At 40.9% G+C, this 27,417-nt stretch overlaps 1 protein-coding gene across 1 annotated transcript in view; it reads left to right on the top strand.

Annotated features, from left to right (window-relative positions):
- The window catches only part of FGF2 (fibroblast growth factor 2), a 68,475-nt gene that overhangs the window by 20,203 nt on the left and 20,855 nt on the right, over nt 1-27,417 (top strand). Inside the window, exon 2 of the mRNA XM_088452287.1 lies at nt 3,404-3,507. Coding sequence (XP_088308413.1) covers nt 3,404-3,507 — 104 coding nt within the window. The remainder of the gene's footprint in view (nt 1-3,403; nt 3,508-27,417) is intronic.

The raw sequence follows: 27,417 nt of genomic DNA on the forward strand, positions 1-27,417 counted from the left end.
TTGTCTAAAGCTGCATACACACGTAAGGATTTTCTGTCCAACCATCCAACTAGTTGATTGGTTGGAATGAAAATCTGGTAAGGTATGAAAGTAAATGACAATCAGCAATTTGCTCCCAAACGTCGGAAAATGGACAAAAACTGTTGTTTGAACAAATTGATAGATCAAACATTTAACAAACTTGTCTGACGACCATTTTCATCTGTTTTCTGGCATTTAGGAGCAAATTGCTGATCATCAGTTACTCCCATACGTTACCAGATTTTTATTCCAACCAATCAACTAGTTGGCTGGTTGGACAGATAATCTTTACGTGTGTACCCAGCCTTAGTTTGCTGTAGACAAAGTCTAGGTGGTATATTTTTCAAATTGGCCTGAAAACGCAAATTTTTTTGTACTGATTTATCCTAAAAATGTCACTGGTGACACTGGACGGCAGCAGTAAGAGTAGTCTTGCCACTTGGCCAGACATTTAGATGTCAAGGAGCTCATGCGTAAGCCAGTATACAGGGACCCACATGTGCACTGGAACAGGTGGCCCCATTATGTTCTATTTGTGTAGTGCACAAACTTTTCTCTATGCAGAAGAAAATAAAGTTTTGTTTCACCTGTAGGCGGGTATATGGGAATCTACCCCCAAACGTGTTTCCACGGTGCTTCTGTGCTTTTCATCTCACAGCACTTCTGTTGGCTTTGTGTCTGGGAACTGGGCGCCCATGGGGAGGGAGTTTCCAGGCGCTAAGAGCACCCCTGGAATGAATGGGTCTTTTTGGAAGTTTAGTCTTTTGAGTGCTTTGGAGGACATGATTCATCAACACCTTTCACGTCAATTGGTTTGTATTGGTTACAATTTTATGTACCATGCTATATAACCAAAGATGTTTCTGAATAAAGCGATAGTTCATATGTTAATAAGTTGAAAGAAATTCTGTCTATGATAATATATTTCCTTTGCCTTTATTTGGTTACTTTTCCTCTTGATACAGAATGTCATGTGTACAAGTGGTATCTGTATATAGTAGTGTATAGAAGTAGTGTATAGTAGTGTATAGAAGTAGTGTATAGTAGTGTTTAGAAGTAGTGTATAGTAGTGTATAGAAGTAGTGTATAGAAGTAGTGTATAGAAGTAGTGTATAGTAGTGTATAGAAGTAGTGTATAGTAGTGTATAGAAGTGGTGTATAGTAGTGTATAGAAGTGGTGTATAGTAGTGTATAGAAGTAGTGTATAGAAGTAGTGTATAGTAGTGTTTAGAAGTAGTGTATAGTAGTGTTTAGAAGTAGTGTATAGTAGTGTATAGTAGTATATAGAAGTAGTGTATAGTAGTGTATAGAAGTAGTGTATAGTAGTGTATAGTAGTATATAGAAGTAGTGTATAGTAGTGTATAGAAGTAGTGTATAGTAGTATATAGAAGTAGTGTATAGTAGTGTATAGAAGTGGTGTATAGTAGTGTATAGAAGTAGTGTATAGTAGTGTATAGAAGTAGTGTATAGTAGTGTATAGTAGATAGAAGGTAAGAGAGAGGGAAGTGATGCAGACAAGTATAACATATGTTTGTACAGTATTTTTGCCAATGTTTCTAATGATGTCATGATTCCAAGTTTATATCTTAACAAGTTGTTATGTCTATCTTTGTTCATTTTCCATTTTAAAAATGTATTATTACTCTGATATATATTGTCACTGTTACATTGTCCTGGCAGAGTTTACACAGAAAATGGCTTTAAATGTGCTATAACCAGTATTTGCTCCAAACAGACTGACCATCTTTACCATAAAGGGAGTTATCTGTTATCAGTGCTGTTATTTAATCCACACATGGCAGCTGAAGGTTAGGTAATGTCGCTATGAAATTGTGGCTTCACATAATAACTTCTGAGGTCAGATGATTCAGCACTTTTTTTTTGTTTGTAAAGTTTTATATAGTTCACTTTTTCCATTTGTCTCGGATGCCTTTCTTTTACTTTTATGGCCGGAAGAAGACTTTATAAGGCCCGTCACTCTGATGCTGAAAAACATTACCATTAGTGGTTTCCTTTGGATGGTGACTCGAGGTGTGGGGGCAGGATTTGCATCACGCAATTACAAGCTTGGAACCAAATGAATAACAATACTACCGCAGCACACTGTATCTGGCTGGGAGACTTACTCATCTGGGCCTCTTTAACCCCTGGAAAGCTGGCATAACCGGCCCTGTAATAATAATGACTCCATATTGTGCTGTGAATTCTTTTCCAGTTCAAATGTTTTTTAAGCAGTATTTTATTGTGGAATGGTTTATTTAGTTTAATGAACTAAAACTATATCTGAGTGGAGCAATGTCGAGAAGTAGAGAGGCAATATGCCTCCTTCATTTATATTTTGTATTCATTTATAATATATTTCTGACATGTACTTTGGAGGATTAATTGTACTGACCTGTCTTTCTTTTACTGTCAGTGCTACTCTGGTTATTTACAAAAAACTAGGTAAGAATCTTGTCTTTGATAACCCAAGTAGTTGTATGGTGTCTCTGGGGGAAATTATAACATCATTTCAAACACCATAATATCACCCATCTGCCATTGTCATGTATCATACATGATGAAGTTGTGAAATAAGGGCCTGATTCAGAGCCGCTCGCTATTTGCGGTCGTTTGTTTTATAAAAAGGGGTGGCTATTCAAATGATGAACCGTTCGCACTTTGCGGTCTGTTCACGCCTCTAAGTCTGAACGAGCGAGCAAAACTTGCTGTTGTAATTTTGAAAAATACGCCCCCTTGCCGCTCGCACCATACGTCATGTCCGCTATTTATTAGATTAATTGAGTACATCGTAGAGCGTATGAACTGCTCGCTATTCTTGTGGTTGGTTTTTTCAACCGCTATTTTGCGAGCAGTTGAGTTAAAAAAAACCAAGTGACGTGGTCAATGACGCTGCTGTATTAATTATGCACTCCCTTAAAACGCCCGTTTTGACCTTTAAGCACGCCTGCGTTCTGTTCTCCACTCCCCGTTTTCAAGCACCTTCCCCTGTTACCACCCACATACGCCTCCTTCTGTCACTCAAAATAGCAGGCATTCGCTATATAGCGAACAAACGATTTTCGGCCGCACTGACTGGTTCGCGCATGCGTATTACAATCCGTACGCATGCGCAGATGTGCGAACATCAGTCAGAACGAACAAGCGGCCGCTTACGAGCAGCTCTGAATCAGGCCCTAAGTGTTTTTACTTTTAAAAAGAATTTTAGTTTCTAGCATTACAGTATAAATGATATTTGAAACTTTCGGAGGCTAAAACTAAAAGAAACTTTAGAATTTATTTTATTGCATTTTATAATAAGGAATAAATAATATTTTGTTTCATTTTTAATCCCCTGCATTTAACAAACAGAAATTATAATTGTATTCTATTTGTTTGCAGTCAAGTTGCAGCTTCAAGCAGAAGAGCGAGGTGTTGTATCAATCAAAGGAATCAGTGCAAATCGCTATCTTGCCATGAGGGAAGATGGCAAGCTAACAGCTCTGGTGAGTACACTTAGTATAAATGGTCACTAAGTCTTAAAATGGCAATCTTTAGTGCTAATATATATATAGTGCTCGATTCTATTCTACAAGATGTGAATAGCTCCAGGAGTGAGCTCCCGGAGCTATTCAATACACCGCGCTGCTAAGCCTGACTAAGGATTTCTTCTCACACCCCTCCGGGGATGCGAGCAGAAATCTGACAAAAGTCCAGGCGCGATGCTGTTTTCTGCCCTTGGCGCCTGGAAAACAGCATCGCGCCAGGAAGTTTAGTCGGAGAATGCCCGTTCTCGCGCCTAAACACCCTGTTTAAGGCGCGAGAACGAGCCTTCCCCGACCTAACTTTGCGCAGAATTGTATAACCCAGGGAGCTGATTCCGGGCGCTATTCACATTGCGTAGAATAGAAACGTGCCCCATATCGTCCTATTTCTAATCCATACTTCAACAAGAAGGCATAGAAAAGACCAGCACACCAAACAGTGAATTACAATTCATGAAAAAGGGGTATGAAATAAAGTGTACCTATCACAGCAGTATGGAGTAGCACATTTAGCAGAAGATATATATATATATATATATATATATATATATATATATACATATATACTGTATATAAAGAAAAAAAATTCTGCCCCACACACCATGATACCTATGTATTTCTCTTATATTTAAGTGCCTCAGTATGCATTGTTGTTGCAGCTTTGTATTTTGTTCTATGTATTTCAAGAACGTATTTGTAATATGCAGGCAGGCTCTCTAGCTGCCATGCTTGGGTTGTTTAGTGTTACTATGAGGGGTTACTATGGTGATGGGGTATACAGTGATGTCATCTTTGGTTGCTGGTCATGTGACCATCCTGATGACGTCATTGAGGTGTGCCACTGGCCGGGTGTGCGGCTCCGCTTCCGGCATGGTGTGCATTGTGACTGGGTGCTATGGGGTTTAAAGGTAAGACACTGTTTGTTTGTAATTTATGTCCTGATGAAAATGTATTAAACATTGAAATGTTGACTGCACTGACGCTGATTGGAAGTACTTTTCTGTATGGAGTGCCGCATGTACCATATGTGATTGTCGAGTCATCGTGAAGGCACCCAGCTAAGTCACTAATTTGAGGGAGTGCCAGATCCCTGCTTCGTTTTTTTATATATATATATATATATATATATATATATTAGCGTTCCCGCTAGGCTGTTTTTGTTTTTGTCCTTCTGGAGGGCAAAAAGCACCCTGCCCTCCAGGAGGAGGGCAAAAAGCGCCCTGCCCTAACAGCCTGCAGGAGCCGTTCTCACCCGCGGGACGCAGCGTCCCGCGGGTGGAGAAACATGCGGTGACCCGGTCACCGCCGGAGAATAGACGCCGGGCGCATGCGCCCGGCGTCTATTCTCCCTGTCTGCAGGGCTTGGGGGCTGCCCGGCGTGTCCCTAAGTGCCGGGCACGCCCCCAAGAGTGACGAAAAGGGGACGCGTCTTATAGACACGCCCCCTTTTCCGATGACCACGCCCCCTTCTCGGCCGCGCGCGCGGGCATACCCTCTCTAGCTCCGGCGCCCTGCCTGCCGCCGGAGCTAGAGGGAACACTCTGTATATATATATATATACACACACAGTCAGGTGCATAAATATTGGGACATTGACAGAATTTTCATATTTTGGCCTCTATTCACCACCACAATGGCTTTGAAATGAAACAAACAAGATATGCTTTAACTGCAGACTTTCAGATTTACTTTGAGGGTAATTACAACCAAATCAGAGAACGGTGTAGGAATTACAACGGTTTTTATATGTGCCTCCCACTTTTTAAGGGGCCAAAAGTAATGGGACTATCAACTGAAAAGCTATTTCATGGACAGGTGTGGGCTATTCCCTCGTTATTTCATTATCAATTAAGCAGGTAAAAGGTCTGGAGTTGATTCTAGGTGTGACATTTGCATTTGGAACCAGTTGCTGTTGACTCTCAATATGAGATCCAAAGAGCTGTCACTATCAGTGAAGCAAGCCATCATTAGGATGAAAAATCAAAACAAACCCATCAGAGAGATAGAAAAAACATTAGGTGTGGCCAAATTAACTGTTTCGAACATCCTTAAAAAGAAAGAACGCATCAGAGAGCTCAGCAACACCAAAAGACCCGGAAGACCACGGAAAACAACTGTGGTGGATGACAGAAGAATTATTTCCCTGGTGAAGAAAAACCCCTTCACAACAGTTGGCCAAATCAAGAACACTCTCCAGGAGGTAGGTGTATATGTGTCAAAGTCAACAACCAAGAGAAGACTTCACAAGAGTGACTATAGAGGGTTCACCACAAGGTGTAAACCATTGGTGAGCCTCAAAAACAGGAAGACCAGATTAGAGTTTGCCAAACAGCATCTAAAAAAGCCATTACATTTCTGGAACAACATCCTATGGCAGATGAGACAAAGATCAACTTGTACCAGAGTGATGGAAAGAGAAGAGTATGGAGAAGGAAAGGAACTGCTCATGATCCAAAACATACCACCTCATCAGTGAAGCATGGTGGTGGTAGTGTCATGGCGTGGGCATGTATGGCTGCCAATGGAACTGGTTCCATTGTATTTATTGATGATGTGACTGCTGACAAAGGCAGCAGAATGAATTCTGAAGTGTTTCGGGCAATATTATATGCTCATATTCAGTCAAATGCATCAGAACTCATTGGACGGTGCTTCACAGTGCAGTTGGACAATGACCCGAAGCATACTGCAAAAGCAACCAAAGAGTTTTTTAATGCTAAAAAGTGGAATGTGATGCAATGGCCAAGTCAATCCCCTGACCTGAATCTGATTGAGCATGCATTTCACTTGATGAAGACAAAACTGAAGGGAAAATGCCCCAAGAACAAGCAGGAACTGAAGACATTTGCAGTAGAGGCCTGGCAGAGCATCACTAGGGATGAAACCCAGCGTCTGGTGATGTCTATGCGTTCCAGACTTCAGGCTGTAATTGCCTGCAAAGGATTTGCAACAAAGTATTAAAAAGTGAAAGTTAGATTTAGGATTGTTTCGTTTGTCCCATTACTTTTGGCCCCTTAAAAAGTGGGAGGCACATATAGAAACCGTTGTAATTCCTACACCATTCACCTGATTTGGATGTAATTACCCTCAAATTAAATCTGAAAGTCTGCAGTTAAATCACATCTTGTTTGTTTCATTTCAAAATCATTGTTGTGGTGAATAGAGGCCAAAATATGAACATTCTGTCAATGTCCCAATATTTATGGACCTGACTGTATACACACTTCCCACTGAACAAAGCCATAAAGCCACAGACAAGTGTAAACTATACCATCACTCACAGAGACTCATTCACAGAGATCTCTTCAAATAACTTGAACCGGACCATTTCATAAGATAGCTATACCACTCTTGGGTGTTCCGCTATACACAAGCCTAGCTTTTCTTGAAAATGCTCGACCTTCATCGTTGTGCATCACCATGCACACCAAGATGTGCATATATCAGTGCGTATATCAGGTATATCTGATAGATAGATAGATAGATAGATAGAAGATAGTTCGATATATAGATAAGATATGAGAAAGATAGATAGATATAAGATAGTTCGATATATAGATAGATCTATAGGTAGATATGAGATAGATAGATAATGTAGATAGATAGATATGAGATAGATAGATAGATATGAGACAGATCAATATATAGATAGATATAAGATAGTTCGATATATAGATAGATATATAGATAGATAGATGATGTAGATAGATATGAGATAGATAGATAGATATATAGATAGATATAAGATAGTTCAATATATAGATAGATCTATAGATAGATATGAGATAGATAGATATTTGATAGATATGAGATAGATAGATAATGTAGATAGATATTAGATTGATAGATATGAGATAGATAGATAATGTAGATAGATAGATAGATAGATATATAGATAGATATGAGATAGATAGATAGATAGATAGATATGAGATAGATAGATAGATAGATATGAGATAATGTAAACAGATATATATTAGATAGATAGATAATGTAGATAGATAGATATGAGTAGATAGATAGATATGAGATAGATCGATATATAGATAGATATAAGATAGTTCGATATATAGATAGATCTATAGATAGATATGAGATAGATAGATATGAGATAGATAGATAATGTAGATAGATATGAGATAGATAGATATATAGCTATAAGATAGTTCAATATAGTTCAATATATAGATCTATAGATAGATATGAGATAGATAGATAGATAGATAGATAGATATGAGATAGATAGATAGATATGAGATAGATTATGTAGATAGATAGATATGAGATAGATAGATAGATGATAGTTCAATATATAGATAGATATGAGATAGATATTTGATAGATATGAGATAGATAATGTAGATAGATAGATATTAGATAGATAGATAGATAGATAGATAGATAGATAATGTAGATAGATATATAGATAGAAAGATAGATATAAGATAGTTCAATATATAGATGATCTATAGATAGATATGAGATAGAGAGATATGAGATAGATAATGTAGATAGATAGATATGAGATAGATAGATAGATAGATATGAGATAATGTAGATAGATAGATATGAGATAGATAATGTAGATAGATAGATATGAGATAGATAGAAAGATAGATATAAGATAGTTCAATATATAGATAGATATGAGATAGATAGATATTTGATAGATATGAGATAGATAGATAATATAGATAGATAGATATGAGATAGATAATGTAGATAGATAGATATATAGATAGAAAGATAGATATAGATAGATATGAGATAGATATATAGATATAAGATAGTTCAATATATAGATAGATCTATAGATAGATATGAGATAGAGAGAGATATATGAGATAGATAATGTAGATAGATAGATAGATAGATAGATAGATGAAATATAACTTAGAAGACAGAGGAAAAGTATCAGACAAGACTTGATTCAAAGTTGCCAGCGGAGCAAATAAAGTGAGGAAATACAGGTCTTGGAAATATTCTCACAGCTAAATACAGAAGCTGACGTTTATATCTTAGTGCTCAGCTGCACAATAGTCTTCTTGTTCTGTGGTGCAGAAGACCTCTTTTTTCATATGAGGTCCTGCTTGAATATAAATATTTATAATAATGCTGTTAATTAAAAGCAACTCATGGACATATGTATGTCTGATTTGCCATATTTTTGTTAAATAACTAAGTTTTTTTTTTTTAATCTTTTAACTGTTTATGGTAAAGTCTGAAATGACATTTCATTTTCATTCCTTAATAAGTAATAGCAATTAGGATAAAAGTGCGTACACACGGAGCGATAAAACTGAACGATGTGAACGATATCGTTGATATCGTTATCGTTCATTTGTAGGTACTTACCAACCTGACAACGACCAACGATGCGCGTTCTCGCATGGACGATAAAGATATCTTTTATTGTCCGTACATGCAGTCCAACTTGCACGATATTGTCAACTTTGCCTGTTCAGAGATGTGGAAGGATGACTTCACTGAAAGATATCTGTCAAGTCGTTGGTGGTACAGATCGTACCGTATGTATGCACCTTTAGGGGCATATTCAAGTAGATGCGAAAAGTCGGAAAGGTTTTGCCTGCCATACGTTTCACCGACTTCACGTGTTTTGGAGGCAAAAACTTTTCGTGCTATTATCGCCCTTTTCGTGCTATTATCGCCCTATTCAATTTCAAAGGACGTGAAAACAGAACCCGGTGAAACTCAAACAGGTGAAAAGTGCTGTCAGATTTGGGGAAATCAGTCTGACACCCCCCAAAAGATGCCCTAACATTGGGGATCATTGTTAGATGCCCCTGAATAGCCCTACTGAAGCTATGTTGGGTACTTTAAAGGTCTCAATAGCTGCTAATTTGCATATTTGCACAAGTGGTGAAGAATAGCATTTAGCAGTTTTTTTTTTTTAGAAAATAAGTAGTCCTAGAAAATTTGGGGTACATGAAAATGGGTGCGAGGATGGTTAAAAATTGCAAAAGTGAAGTTTTAAAAAACCCCTCAAAAACGCACCTTCAGCAAGCACCTGCAATCCCTCCCCCCATACTTGCAGACCCCCCCAAAAGCTTATTTAGTTAGTTTTTAAGTTTGTACTCCAACTTTGTACTTTTTCGCCCCTTTTTTCAAAGTCATTTTTTGGGGTGTTCTTCAATTTTTGGGGGATTTTTTTGATGCAGTTAACCAAGGGTCCAGGGTGGTTACCCCACCTTTGCACCCCAAAACCGCAATTCTGCACTTTTTTCTGCCTGCTTTCATATACTTTTCCGCCGAAAATGGCTTTTTCGCGGCTAACTGAATATGCCCCTTAGAAAACAAAATCAATCATGTTGTGTAGTACTCTTTTGCATTTTTTTAATGTATATTGTATACAGTATATTACTGTATAAAAACAGCGAAGTATTTTTGAGACAATTTTTGAAAAACAAGTACTACTAAGGGGCATATTCAATTAGGTGTGAAAAGTCCCATACTTTTCGCATGCCGGACTTTTCGCCGTCATCGCTGGTTTTCCATGCGGAAAAGTATCGCGCGCGTCCCCGCTTATGCCCGTATTCAATTAGAAATTACCGAAAACGGCACCCGGCAAAACGCAGACAGGCGAAAAGTGCTGTCAGATTTGGGGAAATCAACCTGACACCCCCAAAAGATGCACTGACATTGGGGATCAGTATACATACCCACGAATAGCCCTGCTGAAGGTATTTGGGGTACTTAAATCCTCTCAATAGCTGCTAATTAGCGTCTTTGCAGAAGTGGTGAAGAATAGAATTTAGCAGTTTTTTTTGCAATTCTGCTCTTTTTTTCAACACCTATTCATAGATGAAACTTTTTCGCCGGTTATAATGCACTGAGTTTCCACTGGCGAATTGACGTTACCGGTGAAACTTTTTCGCCGAAAACGGCTTTTCGCCGCTAATTGAATATGGCCCTAAGACTGAAGTTTAGTTTGATTTGCAGCATAGAAAAAAAAATTATTAACCTAATGTAACATAAAGCGCATGTGTGTCAGGGTCATGTGATAAATACTGTAGGTGTGCCATAGATTCCTGGCTTCTGTCTGGTGATAAAATGTGTGTCAGTTGCTAGTCTCACTCTCTCACTAAGGGGCCCATTTATCAAAGTGTATTTGAGGTATAATCCCCGAAAACACCCGTTTTCAGGGGTTTACCTCAAATATTACGTATCCCCCGTATGTATTAAGGAGGGACCACAGCAGGTATATCCGACATCTGCTGTGATCCCTCCATTACCGCTGGCAGCTGCATCCCCCATCTATGATGGTTTCTATGGGGGTGCAATGCTGCCAAATTTACCAATATCCGGAATGCGATGTGTTCCAGATATTGGCTCTGGCAGCTAACGCCATCTGAAGATGACGTTAGCCGCTGTAGCCTATGGGCTACACCATGCATAATTAGCCGGCGGAGGGATCCACCAGAACCCTCCCCGGCTATGGTGGATGTGCATGTGCAGTCTGCGGGACTGCGATTGGGCAGCACCCCCTGCACTGGCCGGCAGCTCTCTGGAGACATCGCAGGGAGGGTCTCCTTTCGGAGCCCATGTCCCTGCATGTCCCGGATGGTACATCCGGCCGGTATGATCGCATTTTGCAGTTGCTGGCATGCCCTTATCGCGATGCAAAAGCTATCATTAATAAATGGGCCCCTAAAGCTGGGTACACACTAGACCACAGGTTCTCAAACTGGGTCCTCAGGACCCCAAAGAGTGCATGTTTTCCAGGTCTCCTCACAGAATCACAAGTGAAATAATTAGCTCCACCTGTGGTTCTTTTAAAATGTGTCAGTGAGTAATGACTACTCCTGTGCACCTGCTGGGTGACCTGGAAAAAGTGAACTGTGTGGGGTCCTGAGGACTGAGTTTGAGAACCACTGCACTAGACGATGTGTGTACTCTGCGATGGCAAAATATATCCGGCTGTCCATACACACTGCATGATCTGATGCACGACCGCCCAATATGTCATTTTTCTGCCGCATCCAGAACCATGGTGTCAGCTGTCAGATCTTCAAATTGGCTTGCACTGCAGGCGGATTTGAAGATGTGACGAACGACGCACGGGTTCGCTCAAAAGTGCGTACACACTGGACGATGTAGACAATTTGTCCGATTCATCACAAAACGACAAATTGTCCAATATATTGTCTAGTGTGTACCCAGATGAACTGGGGTGCAGGCAGCAGGCCTGTTGAGAAACGCTATGATTACTGGCTGAAAGTGTTGGAAATGTGTATGTCTAGACTTGAGGATGTAGCAGAGTTCTTGTACACACTAGCAGATGCCTCAAAACTAGGAGCTACAAAGTTTCTTAACCAGTGGAGTGGTTTATTGATGTTACATAGCATACAGCGTACTCACTGTTATGCACACTCTGGTCAGCATGTGTGAGCTTGTGCAGCTAGTGAGTGTATGCGGTGCAGGAGTACTGAACAGTGTCTGGGACAGCTGGTAATACGAGTCGCTCTTACACAGTGATAAGATGGTGCCGCACAGGTGCAGTATTTAGGTCAGCGGCCATCTCGATACAGGGAATGCACTTTCCCTGGATGATCAGCAGCGTGGAGTCTGCATGTTAGTGCACTCCACTTTCAACAGTGAGTACCATGCTGATACTGTTGTTTTGTGAGAGGGACGTTAGGTTCCTCCACGCTGACACGGGGAAGAATTTGTTTAAAGACGGACAGGTTAAGCTGTTATTTTATGGATTATTTACCTTTATGCTGCATAATGAAACTAGCTGCAGATACTTGTACCAAGGCCCTGGACTAGTGTGCTACTAATTGGCTGCTGTGTACACTCATCTGTCAAGGAGATGGCATCCATACCCTGATTTTGGCACAGACAAGCAAGACATATTTTTATATCCAGGTATGGTTTTGAACACTTACCTATACTCAAAGAGAGAACAGTACTTAAAGCTTTGCAATAAATTATTCCTTTCCATAAAATAGACCCTTCCTGGTTATCATTAACCAATTCTCCAAAACTCAGGGCTGATTCTGAGTCACACAGATCTCTGTGCACAGATGCAAGCAGTGAGTTTTTGCATACAGCGCCTGCACAGAACTCGATTTACGCATTTTTGTGTATGTCCATCCTGTTCTGCAATGGACTCAACTGTCTTTCCGTGAAATTGGGCATTTCAGGATGTGAACTGGGCTGTGACAGTGCTATTGCATGTAACCACCCTGACCTGTGGGGGTGTCCTGGGTGCAAGCAATACTAATGATTACAGTTGTTACTACCTTCGTAAAATGAATGGGCGGCACAGGTTTTTTCTGCTTGCACATGCACGAACCCCGCATTAGTTAAACAGATGTTATGCGTTTGGCATACTGGTGGAGGGGATGGCGACGCTTACAATACCGGCGTCAGAATACCGACGCCAGCATCCCGACCACCAGGATGCCAAAGGTAAGTAGCGGGGTGGGGGGGAGGGTTAGGTTTAGTGTGTGGGGAGGGGGAGGTTAGGTTTAGGCACTGGGGGGATGTTAGGTTCAGGCACCAGGGAGGGAGGGTTAGGGTAGGGAGAGGGGGGGCTTAGCATACTGAACACCAAGTGTCGTTATGTTAATCCTGTCAGGGTCCAGGCGTCAGGACTCTGACTGCCTGGGTCTCGTGTATCGGTATTACATACCAATTCCAAACAGATACAGGCATTAGCATAAGGTAGTAAATCTGGCTTCCGCTGTTGCCCGCAACTACATTTTGCGTGCAACTCAGAATCAGCACCTATATATGGTAGAGATGTGTGCAGACCCCTGTGTTTTGGTTCTAAATCATTGTCAAGCAGACAGGATGGCAATTTAACATAAACTATATGCCCATATAGAGTGTTTTAATTAGTCATGAACTAATAGCCTAAAGTTAAAAGCCTAGTAGAAAATATAATTTACAATTTATAATATTACCCAAAGTTTTGGTAAGTATGACATGGGTGTTTTTTTTAGATTTTATTTTAAATAAAAGATTACAACCTTTGGAGTGTATGTACTGTGGTTATTTTAATATTTTTGTATACAGGTAGACTACATTGTGCCCATGTCTGGGCATGCTGGCGCTTGTTGTTCCACATGTGCGACATGCCGGGGCTGGTTTGCTGGGTACTTGTAGTCTGTCTGTAATGAATAATATTATTTTCTATTATTATTTAACTATCAGGGATGTGGGAAATAGCCCTGAGCTGCTGGTTTTTCCTCAGGAGGAGGGACCCCATTTTATTTTTGGGGTGTCCACTTTCAGAAAACTTCCAGCCCTGGGCTGACCAGTTTGGGGCTAGTTGCCGTTATGGCAGTGGGATCCCACGCTGTGTGTCAGCTTCTGGCTCAGAGGACTGGGGCTGATTATTGATTTGGGAAGGATGGGTGGGGGCACACATTTTTTTTTTTAAATTAACCAGTTATTGCTTTTTTTTTTTTTTGCACATTACTAAGCTTGCGCAGATCATACACTTTCAGCCCGCTCACAAAGGCAGAGCTGCTGCAGAACTAGGAAGTAGACAGGGAGGGATTTACATATATGCAATCTAAAGCAGTTGAGATCCGACATTTCCGGGATATGACACTTTGCCTCAATTTGAGTCCCAGATTTGGCTGGGGAACTGGGACATGCCTCGGTCGACTCAAAACCCCAAGTTTAGGTGTGTTCCGTTTTCAACAAAACCAAACCATTCAACTCTAATATACGGTTGAGGATTATTTCCAATTATTTTGTCTTTTGTCCCTTTCGTTTTTAGGTATATGTACTGTATATCAACTTATAATATAGTGTTACCAGTAATAATTACTTAATAGACAAATTCCAGCAGGGGCGTTTTAAGAGAGGAGGGGGCCCGTGTGCAGACACATGCGGGCCCCCTCCTCTCTCGTGCGGAGTCACAGTGCAGTAGTCTCTGGCTTAGTGCCAGAATCTACTGCTCATGCGCGGGTCTATGGGAAAATGGCACTCGTGCTGTTTTCACGGGGACAGCAGTACTGCGCATGCGCGAGTCACTGGGAAAATGTCCGCCACCAGTTTCCCAGTGTTTTGCTGCTCTCCAGCGCCAGCCCGGCACTGCTGAGAAGCACTCTGGTGACTTTGGAACGGGTAAGTATAAAACTATATGGGTGCAGGGTGTGCGGTGTGGGCCCCGTGGACCCAGGGGCCTGTGCACCCATTATATATATGTTCCTGAATTCCAGTACTAACTATGAAGCTATGTCCTCAGAAAATCAAAGAGAGAAGCTCTACTCTGTACGGCTCCATTGTAGATCTTATGTTCAGTACAACCTTGCACTTTTACGTTTTCCTAGCAAGATCTTTTTATTGTATTAGCATCATACTCCACAGCTTACAGGAATATATAAATTTGCATCACTAAAATACACTATATTAGGATACCATAATATAGCTATCTTTATACCTGGGCTCGGTCAGCAGCCCAGCTGCTGACGGAGTGCTGGGCTCGTCCCCAGCCTGACATGAAATGAGAAGCGTGCCATACGGGCACGCCCCCAAGTAACGTCATCTAGGGGGCATGGTCTATGGGAATTAGACCACACCCCTTTGGGGGGTTACGGGCGCCATCCCTTTCTGGCACAGAACGGACCCTGCCCTGATCAGTAGCAAAGGCCGTGGGGGCAGCGACTCGCACACCCTTGGTTATGGCCCTGTGCTGGGTCTGGTGATGCGATTCACTGTGAATAATGTTATTGAACCTCTGGACTCTGGGCTGTTTCTAGACTTGGCTGAGCTCAGGGCGAGAGTCTCCTTTGGAGCCCTGAAAATTACAGGGTTTAATATAATTACTGATTTTTTAGATCTTACTAATTATTGTATCAGTGGTAACAAGGTAGTGTGTATTAAATAAAAACGTGTATTGTAATGGTAAAAAGTTGTGTAACGGAAATAATTCATGCATTCTGAATGTTGGCCTTGTACAGAGAGAGATCTTTCTCATATATTGGCTGTAAGACATAAGTGATCACACTTGAAGGCTTTCCCAGCATTTCCTGTAACTACTAATGCATCTGGGTATATAAATGTTGCTGTGACCTGCAATACGTGCCATAATTTTTCTGTTTTATAATACATTTGTTGCTGCAAAGCCATGTTCATTATTTCAGATGACTAAAAAGGAAATAGTAACTTAAATATAACTCCAAGTTATTTAATATGAAATATACGGTGACATAAATGTAATATTCTGTATTGGTAGGTCACTGACATTTAAGGAGATGAGGGCTAGGTTTGGTGATGGAGCTAGTAGCTGAGGTGGCACTAACTGCACAGGGAAGGGTTGGCGTGTAGATATATGTGTGACCACCTCTTCAATGAAAATATAAGAGTAGGAAATGACGAGCTAGTCTACTGGAAGGAAGCAGGATTCCATACAATACAGCAATTGCAATAACTTGTTTGTATGAATTATTCTCATTTCTACTTTAATTTACTTTACCTACTGGCACAATAAATCATGGGACAAATAAATGTGGGCAAGAATAATTGAAGGTGAATAAATAACTTTGTTTCCTTTGAAAAAATAAATGTAAAGTGCACCTCCAGTTGAGCTTCCATTAAATGCATGTATATCCACCTTATAGCAACTGGGCCAACCTGAGGGATGCAGTCAGAAAGCCGATGGTCGAAATGCAGACCGCCGGCTTCCCGACTGTCTAATCCCGGCAGGGGTCTAATGATAGGCGTTGAAATCCCGACACCTATCATTATCCCTACGCCGGGAGCCCGACGCCCGGCATACCGAACGAAGGTAAGTTGGGTGGCGGGCGCAGACAGCCGCACGGGGGGCGGGGATTAGGTTAGGGGCTCCTGGAGGGGACTTAGGGTTAGGCACCCCCCGGGAGGGTTAGGCTAGGGTAAGGGGGATTAGGGTTAGGCACCCCCCCGGAGACTTAGGTTTAGGCTGCGGGGACGGGGGGTTAGGTTTAGGCTGCAGGAACGGGGGGTTAGGGTTAAGCACTAGGGGGGGAGGTTAGGGTTAGGCAGTAGGGGGGAGGTTAGGGTTAGTCACCCCTAAGAGAGGGTTAGGGGGTGGACAGGGTTTTATTTACCTAAATCCCCTGTCGGGATCCTCACTGCTGCCGTTCTTCTGGCGTAGGGATTTGAACCGGCAGTCATACATACTGATTCCCAACCAGATCCTTTTTATCCAAAACAAGGAACCTTCTTCTTACATTTTACTAATATAATTATCTTATTTTAGAAGCAAAGTCTATTTGTCAATATCTGCCAAATAAATTAGACTTCACATTTGAGCATAAATTAGAATTGGTGCCTAAAATAATGATAGACTAATTTGCTACAAAGTCTGTGTGCAATGTGTGATTCTCATTGTGACATCAGTAGTACTAGAAGCACTATACTTTTGTAATTATCTTACACCCCGTTCACACTGCCTGCAAATAACCTGGGTTATTGCATATGAATACACAGCAACTCGGGTTTACTGTGCAGTGTGACAGGGCCCAGTTGAAATAATACGGGACCCGGCATTTCAACTCGGGTAATGAGCAGAGTTGAACACGAGTTCAACCCGGCTCGCGGTGCAGTGTGAACGGGTAACACGGATCAGGACGACCCGGGTCCGGTTCACTGCATAGGAAGAGCCAGTGCTTGGAGATGATCTCATCTCCAAGTGCCGGCTCAGCAGTGATGGTGGTGACATCATCAACCCAGTATTATTGTAGGGTCATGCCACCAGTCTGAAAGGGGTCTCAGTCGGGTCACACCTGGGATGGGCACGTGTACAAATCCTGGGTGCGACCCAGCATTTGCAATGTGAAAGGGGTATGACTGTCCATAACTAGGATTAAGCGTTCATTGTCAATGGTTGAAAAAAATAATTTAACAATATATTGTACATTTGGGTGAATAAAATCAACAACCATCAACAACATTTTTCCATCAATGGAAATTGCAGCGCCATAACTGGATGTCCTGGTGGGTGTGAATTAATAGACAGTAACTAGAAAGACAATCAATAGATAGGCACCAGAAGTGAATGGTCAACAGGGACAAAAGGTCGACATGGACGAAAGGTAGACAGATAAATGGTCAACAGGGTCATAAGGTCAACAAGTAAATGGTCGACATGGACTTAAGTCTACAGGGTTAAAATGTCAACCTTCAAATTGTCAACACAGAAAACGTTGTCACATTTCTTTTTTATTTTAACCCTAACCCTCCCTCTGGTGACTAGCCCTAACCCTCCCACGGGTGCCTAAACCTAACCCTCCCCCTAGTGCCTAAACCTAACCATACCCTTACACAACCGAACCCTAACCCTCCACCTAGTGTGTAACCCTAACCAGCCCCTTCAGTAGCCTAACCCTAACCATCCGCCTAGTGCCTAACCTTAACTACCCTGTTCTGCAGACTAACCCTGACCCTAAAAATTATGACAAATCTGGCAAAACCATGTGTCGACCATTTGAATGTTGAATTTTGACCCTGTTGACCTTTAGACTACGTTGACCATTTACCTGTTGATCTTTTGACCTAAGTCTAATTATTGACTGTCTATTTAGTTACTGTCTTTCTACCGTCCGGATACCGTCGGGCACGATGACGTCATGCGGAAGGGACAGGGCCACCATCACTGGGAATGACAGCAAGGCTGCTCTGGGGGGCTGTAAGGGCAGCGATGTACACATCTGAAGCATCCTAAGGAAGCTCTGAGTAGCCTGCAGCAGAGATTCTGGCTGCAGGGTGCCGTTCCAAGCACTCTGTTAGCCAGATGCAAGGACTTTGGAGCAGTTACAACCTTGTGGAAACATTCCAATAGCCCATCTTTTTTTCTAATTCAGTTCAATTTATTACATCTGCTCACAGTTTGAGGTGAGGTGCCCTGGATCTCATTGCAGTGGATTCTGAGTGTACACAAAACTGATTTCTTTCATTGCTAATTAGAGTCTTAAATTCAACAGGACCAGGGAACAAATCCACAACCATATGGGATAGAAACTACATTGTAAAGTTTAAATCAAATTTTCCAATAATGAGCATATATTAGTATACAGGAAGCTAAGCACCTAAACGGATATGCAGTTTTATTTAAAAAACAATAAATAAAATTATAATACTAAAATAATCAGAGCAATTGACCATGGTCAATACATAAAAGGAGCAAAATACACATACTAAACGTTCAGCAATTCATTTGTTTATCTCAATCATTTTTCTACCCTTCAGATAGATTATGATTTAGTATTCAGTGAAGGCAATTCAATTACACCCGATGTGCAGCAACTGAGCACATCAGAGATAATTATAGGAGAAACACATGACTGTTACTGTGGAGTATACCAAATATAACTACATCCATATCCCTGTTACTATGAAGTTCAAGTACCATTATGGCAATAGGTAATCCCACCTTGTTCCTTAAATCTTTATTGCATACCTGAATATTAAATGTGACTGGCCTCATGCCTCATGCACAGTTGGTCTTTCCCATCCCTGTGCAACGGTATCAGGTATTTCTTAAATGAGAAAAACTTCTAATAGACGAGATTAAATTATAGTGGGATAAAACTGCATTATAAAAGTATAACCAAGAAAAACTAATCCCAAAAGTCCTACTCTTAAAATAGAATTGCATATTGTATGAAGAAATATCTTTTAGGCAAATGTTCATTTTAATTTATGTATCTTTTAGTACAACAAAGAAATGAGAGATTACTCATATTCAGAATGTATTGGAACCATAATTAGACCATTTAAACAAGATGACTCAAGTAAAATTGGACAAAATTGAAAATGAGGTCATCTGATGGAAACAAAGCACATGTAAAATTGATGTAGCAGATATTAAAGTTACTGTAGATATAGAAATATGAGAGGATCAATTCATAAGGGACATGGACAACAGGGAGGCAAGGTAGGCTCAAACCAACCAAATCTAAGAATCCAACACCCATGAAAAGAAGCCAAATGAGGGAAGTAAAAGATTCAGAAAATATGACCCACAATTGAATTATAAATATGTAGTCTCTGAGAGAAGAGAAAGGAAAGGTCGCCAAAATAAATAATAAATTCTTTTATGCAAAAATATTTAAAAAAAATAAGGGAAATCAACAATTTGACTACAAAATGCAAAATATATAGCACTGGTACATAAACTAATAAATCAAGGTAAGTAAATATGAGCAGAAGATCTTTAACCTAAATTCCGAAGGATTTTTAATATTATTCAGTTTGAACTGAATGACCGCCATGTAAGTAAAGGCCAATAAAGGCCTACAGTTTAAAATCCTACAGAGAAGTCTCAGTATATATTGATACATATACTGATTTACACAAGTGTATTAATAACATTGTATGAAGAATAAAGTGGAATGATCAGAATGAACTAGAACACCCAATATTAGGCTCCTGGATTTTATGTGCAAAGCTAGCTTATATCCAGCTTTTATGGAAGGTCATGTTATTCCCACCTAACCAGACAACAGCAGAGTCAAACTGAAGAAAATTAAAAACTATAAGGAGTTGGCTATTAAAACAACAGATAAAGGAATGGGTGTGATATGTCCAAGAAGCAGTCTGGCTCCTCTCAATTAAGGGAACCTATGTAGTCCCTAATAAGAATGCTAGTCAGGTATATATATATATATATATATATATATATAAAAAAAGTCAATGATTTTCTTGAAGAAGTTTCTTTGTATGCTGGTAGATTACATAGATCTAAAACATTAGGATCTGTTTAATGAAGAACCAAGTACAGGTTGAGTCTCCCATATCCAAATATTCCGAAATACGGAATATTTTTAGCATGACTTAGAAAGTGAAACCTTTGCTTTCTGATGGTTCAATGTACACAAACTTTGTTTAAAAAACAAATTATTAAAAATATTGTATAAAATAACCTTCAGGCTGTGTGTATAAGGTGTATATGAAACATAAATGAATTTCATGTAGGTACACAAACTTTTTTTGATGCAAAAAATTATTAAAAATATAGTATAAAATGACCTTCAGGCTATGTGTATAAGGTGTATATAAAACATAAATGCATTCTGTCTTTAGATTTGGGTCCCATTCCCAAGATATTTCATTATTTTGTGCAAATATTCCAAAATCCGGAATATTCCAATATCTAAAATACCCCTGGTCCCAAGCATTTTGGATATGGGAGACTCAACCTATACTCTATAGTTACCTGTGACATCTAGTAGTTTACATAGATCTAAAACATTGGGATCTGTTTAATGAAGAACCAAGTACTCTATAGTTACCTGTGACATCTAGCCACTATATGCCTGCATTGCCCGTGAAGCTGGATATAATCATATCTCCGATGGGGACCAAATTTGCTCACAGGTTCTGCTCATTTATTTATGGGTAAGTGGGAAGATGATTAACAACCCATAAGTGTCAAATGTAGTGAAATGGTATAGATGAATAGACAGTGGGGCTGAGGCGGAATTGAATGCAAGTCAGTTTTACTGATGGATCTGTTTACACACTACATGTGCACTGGAGTTGAGCATAGTCAAGAATTGGTGAGTAATAGTGCGGAACTCGGTGCATCTTAGCTTGCGGTTGAATGGACATAACTCGGATGTTTGCACGGAGTACTATTCAGAGATTCGAGTTCAGGTGGATCTTTTGCACCAAGGATAGGACTGGGGCAAGTGTGCAGTGATAACAATGATGTCTATGAAACTAAGCATATGGTTACCCGCCACAGAGATGTGTAGAACTCTGCATACTGGCAAATATCCGCATTTAGTACAGTGCATGCAAATCAGGTGCAGTTATGGATGACTTGTGTTTATTATCTGGAAAAGAAAACAGGAGGCCTTGAATGAATTACATACCTAAATACAAATAAATGTAGAATTAATTTCAAGGATGAAGGCCTAAAAGAAATCCCTACGAAGAGCACCAAACCTTAGCCAAAATTAGTGAGGAATTACTGTTCCCACATGAATGCGGGCAGGGAGCAGAGTGGTAGCAGGGCATATTCTGCGCGTGCCTGTTTCCGAAAAGGGGACATAGCCGACTGGGAAGGGGGCGTGTTCATGTGACACACCGCCAATTCATCTACGGGGGCGTGTTCAGCACCTACGGAGGTGCTGGGCTTTCCCCAAGCTCTCCCCTTGTGGTGAATAGATGCTGCATGCATGCGCATGGTGTCTATTTACCCAGTGGTGATCGGTCACAACTTTTCCCACCCGCGGGACACTGCGGCCCATGGGTGGGTAAGTCTTGGGGCAGGCTGTTTTGGCGGGATACCACTAAAAGGTCAGGGCTCATTTTGCTCTTTTAAAATTGGGCAGGGTGCGGCACCCTGCTAAAACAGCCTAACGGGAACACTAGGAATTATATTGGAGATGTAACTAAGTGTAGCAAATAATGCCATAGTTGCCAGTAGGATCATTGAAATACCCAAAAGGACAAAATTAAGTGGTTTCAAACTCAATCAAGTGGAAATTTTGATATTCAGGAAAAATAATCACTTGTATAAGATAAATTATGGAGCATATCGGAATTATTCAGTCATATCCTTTATATCAGCACATTAAGGCCAAAGGAGCTGGAGGTGCAAGGAAAAGTCTACATTAAAATGTACGCACTTGCATTTAACATGCATTGAAAGATTCCGGATTTTCTGTGGAATCTATGGGTTACTGCACTTTTTACAATGGTTTACCACACAGGCAAAGTGCAGAAAAATGTAATATCTCCAGGAGTGGAACCTGGTAAAACCGGCCCCTAATTGGATATGCCCCTATGGGTCTGTAGGCGCATCAGATATATATCAAAGGAAAAGGTGGTGATAGCGCAAGCTAAATCGGATTGTGTACAGAGAATGGATGAACAGTGTGTATAGGGAATCACTCTTAGTTAACCTATCACAAGGCAGATGTATAAGCAGCATATATTTAATGAAGTTAAAATTGAATCAACATTACATATTAAAAAGAAAAATATTGTCCATAGTAATCATGAATAAATAACTTGTATGATGTGAAAATATATGAAAAAATGTATACTGGGATTGATGCAGACAATGAAAAGTTAAAAAAAATCAATAAATCAGATATATATGTTTGGGTTTACAGTTACATAGTGTTTTTTAAAAAAGGTTGTTTTCTGGCTGCCCTGACCATTGGTCTATAGTCTGGTGGAAGTGTCTGCCACTTGCTTTGAGCCCTGGATCATAACATTTTTGTCCTGCATTTATCTGCACTATTGCCTGGTGCAGTTTTGACTGCTAAATCACATCATCATGTATTACAGTATTCAAGTACTCTCTCATGTAAACTCTGTAATTATTTGCAAATGAGGGGAACAGCAATGGGGTCAAATATGGTCCCCTCGTACACCAATCTCTATGCACATATAATTTATGAGAAGCAACACTTTACATCCCATTTTTTTCGAACTTCATATATTTCATGTTTAATAAATACATTTCTTTATTTGTATTGACCAACTGACTGATTTCATAGACTTACTCAATGCATTGGATACCACCACACATTTTACTTTTTTGATATAGTGCATTTTCAATCAATTATTTGGATATTTGTGTTAATAGAAGCAGGTTTGGGAATTTCTTCTTTCACATACAGCAAGCATACTGATAAAATGCTCTGTTGTTAGCAGATAGTTTTCACCGATGCTTTGAATCAAGCCCTTAGTTCAATGGGGCAATCAGACTATTCTGCATTAGATAATCATAAAACAACTTTTTTAATTTTGCAGATAATAATAATAGGCTTTTTTTTACGAAAAGTGTTATAGGATATAAGAAAGAACTGAACAAAACATATAATGACTGGCGTGGTTTCTCTGTGAGTACTAAAATTGCTAAAAATTCCAGCATACAGTGGAACTAAATTGCCATTAATGGATAGACAATGTAGACAATAAGTACCCAAGTGGCTTGGAGCATCTGAAATACTATACTGCAAAGCAGATAAGAATATAACATGTATGTTTTTTATATTACAATACTTCTTCTTGATACTGTAAAATGAGAGTTCCTTGCAGTCTAAAATTAGCTTGTAAGCACTGCTCCTACAATTTTAATGCATTTGAATACATGAGTAATAATCATCACCAGTCTGGATCTTACAGTGAGCGGCTATGTTTGCAACTTTTTACCGGTCTATTTAGCCAGAGCTTGCCTGAACTGTAATTCTCTTACAACTGCATGGCCTCTTGCCCTGTCTATACACCCATCCATCTGAAAAAAATGCAAAAACCTGTGCTTGCGCACAAAAAAGTTAGACTTAACTCTGTGTTACAAGTCGTGGTCACGACTTGTTTCCCTCCAGCAATATACCTTCACCTTCCTGTATTTCATCTGGAGTGTTTCCGTTGTTGCTAGGCGATCCGGATGCTTCAGGATGTCACGTGTGAACCACAACACAGCGAGATTGGATCATTTTCTTATTTGTTCACACTGACCTTTTGCCACTTCGCCGACTATAGCGTTTCCTTTTGGATCACTGTGCTCTGCTGCATGGTCAGTGTTTTGTCCTTGGTTCTCAAGCTGCACCAACGGCTCTCAAGCCGCACCACCGGCACTCAAGCCGCAACAACGGCTCTCAAGCCGCACCACGGGCTCTGAAGTCGTAGCAACGGCTCTGAGGCCGCACAACCAGCTCTCAAGCCGCATCACTGGCTCTTAAGCCGCACCTACGGCTCCCAAGCCGTATCGGCTCTTAAAGCCTCACCACCTGCTCACAAAGCTGCATCACTGGCTCTCAAGCTGCGTTATCGGCTCTCAAGCCACAACACCTGCTCTCAGGCCGCATCACCAACTCACAAGCCACACTGCTGGCCCTTATTCCACACCATCAACATACCTCTTGCATAAAAACCTCTGGCTGTATTAGTCACACTCTCTTCCTATCAAGCACCTACTCTGTCTCATACCCTGGTGATCTAGGTAATCTGTGTAAACCACTACTACTCCGAGTTTAAGTCCAGGTAGCCACCTAAGAACCGGTGAACATAATCAGTTCTATGAGAATAACGGGTGGTTGTTATTGGCAGAAGACCTCGCTAGCCTGAGTTCTAGGGGGTTTACACAGTATGGCCTAGGAAACCGTAACCTGGTGTTCACACAGAGGCATTCTTACCGTGTGTGTGTCGAGGCAGTGTCGATGGAACTGAGGCCCTGATTCAGAGCTGGACGCTCTGACAGAGCGCTCGCTCTGAATCAGGGCTGGGCTATTTTTTTTTAGAACAGCCTCCTGGCCGCTTGCATAGCTGTGGGTGACCACCCACAGCTATAGCGAGCGGTCAGGAAGATGGTCGCGATGGTCAAGACCATCGCGACCATCGGGCTTGCGACGATACCCGTGTGGTAGGGTTTCGTTGCCGCAAGCCCCAGAGAGATTTCAGCTCTAACAGAGCCGAAATCTTTTCCACTGACATCACTCGTGATGTCAGTGGGGCCGCCCCCAGCCACTCCCCCGGCCCGCCCACCAAAGGGGGCATGCTGTCACTCAACATCAACAGCACGCTCCCTTTGGTACGAGACCCGGAGCGATGGATTGCCCGTCGCTATCCGGGTCTCGCGCATGCGCACGACGGAGCCGGCTCCGTCGTGCGCATGCGCTGTGGGCCACCATCGACACGGTTGCGAGTACTCAGTGCTTGCGACCGGGTCTGAATCAGGCCCTGAGTACAGTGCAGAGATTCCAGTGCATGTTGCCTGAATTGTCTGCTTGATTCAGAGATAAAAAAATACACACACAAGGGAGTGCTATAGTAAAAAGTGATAAATTAATTTAATATAACATAATTGTTAGAATATATTTTACACCTTACATGTAATAAAACCACTTAATATGGCCAAAAATAATTTAAATATATAAAAAACTAGGATACAGTAGGACAAAATAGCCTCAAGAAGAACAGATATAGAGTCCACTATGCCTTTAGAAATCTGTTTAAAATGCAGGGATTCACTTTGTGAAATAACATGTACATTTATCCAGGTATACAATATAAGGATCATAGACGCCTCTCTAGAATGAGTGACAGGATGAGCCGTTTGTGGGTGGTGACAGGGGTTGGTCGATGGAAACGGGGGTGTGGTGGTGCGAACGCAGGCGTGTCTGTGCGTCTAAACGCTGTTTCAGGGGCGTGCATAATTAAGACGCAGCGTCAGCATAGACGTCACATGGCTGAATTACACACTGCAGCATTCGCAGTGCTTGCGGTAGGGTATGGTCAGCCACAAGTGCTGCGTATGGGTCCGATGTTACCGACTGTTGAATACACTTCCTGGAGATGACGTGTATTACTAGGGGAAAGTGGGCGTCTTAAGACAGGCTGGTGGGCATCTAAATACACACCGCATACTTTGTCAACTGACGGCTGCATGTGAATGCATCTGGCGAGCGGGTCTGAATCGGGCCCTTAGTGCCAAAACCAGAACCTTCAGTATGTCTTAGTAAGTGTAGTAAAAGTGTCATCTCTGTCAGTGATTTTCCTGGCTAGTGCAATGCATTCAGTCCACACATTAAATGTTTTCCATGTAGCTTACGTATATGTGCTGAATATAAATGCTCCTGATAACTGGAGAAATCCCAGGTCTGTGATAGCTATGCCTGTAGGCCCTGGTGGGTATAACAGCTATTTCTGCTATTTTGCTGTAACGTGTTTTAAACGTGTTTTAAACAGGCACTAGTATTTGTTCCACTAATCATTAAAAAATAGGTGAGGCTGATAACACTAACGGTCATAACTGGAATCATCTGGTTACCCAATCCTCACTATATATAGCTACTGGCCTGTAGGAGTAACAGAAAAATAACCCTGGTCTGGAAAAATTGCTTGGCCTCTTGTGCCGAAATGATGAGAAAAAAATCCACATTCATGGAATCCAAATTCTTTAGACATTGTTTTGTAACCCTTTGCAACCTCCCCTGTACTGAAAAATGTCTTTGCTTAGGTCCTCGGGAATCTCTTTTCTTTGTGCTCCAGTAGATAGGTATTATAGGTATTATGGACATCTGACTCATGTTCTCACACAAAGTTTGAGGTTTTATTATTTTTGAGAGGGAAGGGACTTTCACTTGAAACTCTGGGTCATTTATGAAGTAACAATTGTGCAGCACATACATAGAATAATGCTTTAAATGGTAATTTCATGGTACATCTACACAAATACTTTTCACAATTCTTGTTTTTTTCCCCTTTGGCTTAAACGCGCCTGATTTGCAAAAGTGAGGTAATCATCTCAATAATAATAACGAAATGATCTACCTTATCTAGTGTAAGCCAGGCAAGTAAAGGTGGCCAGACACATTAAAACAGTCTTGTCTACACTCCCGGACTGTCCGGCAGACTCTTGAATTTTCTAGAGGTCTCCTGGACTACCAGAAGAGCAGGCCAACCTGTCCACAATCTGGCTACTTCCCTAGTGAAGAGAGGGATGGGCCTTGATTATGCATATTGCTTCATCATGGAGCCACTCCCTGCTGTGCATTGCTCCTGTCATGGAATCACGCAACCTGCACCTCCCCTCCAGAATCTAACAGAATGGAGGTAAAAATAACAACAAATATTGGTCAAATGTAGATGTCTGAGTCAGTCAATAACACAGACTTGAGAGCTGCATTTTTCCTCAATGCATGGGAATATAGTAAAAAGTGTTCTATGACCACAAAGGTACCGAATGTATTAACATTTATTAATCCACATATAAAAGATCTTTTTAAAAGTTTTCATTGTAAGTATCGAAACACATTAGATTAATATTTGGCTGTGGCTGAATCATTAATAAATAGACGTCTGATTAGCAGCAAATAGAACCAGTGCTCTACCTCCAATATTGTTCAATAGTAGCCTTTATACAGAAAGTTATTGCTGCTGGCTCAT

The sequence above is a fragment of the Taudactylus pleione genome, unplaced genomic scaffold (assembly GCF_031769625.1).
Source record: "Taudactylus pleione unplaced genomic scaffold, aTauple2 ptg000036l, whole genome shotgun sequence".
NCBI classification, from domain to species: Eukaryota; Metazoa; Chordata; class Amphibia; order Anura; family Myobatrachidae; genus Taudactylus; species Taudactylus pleione.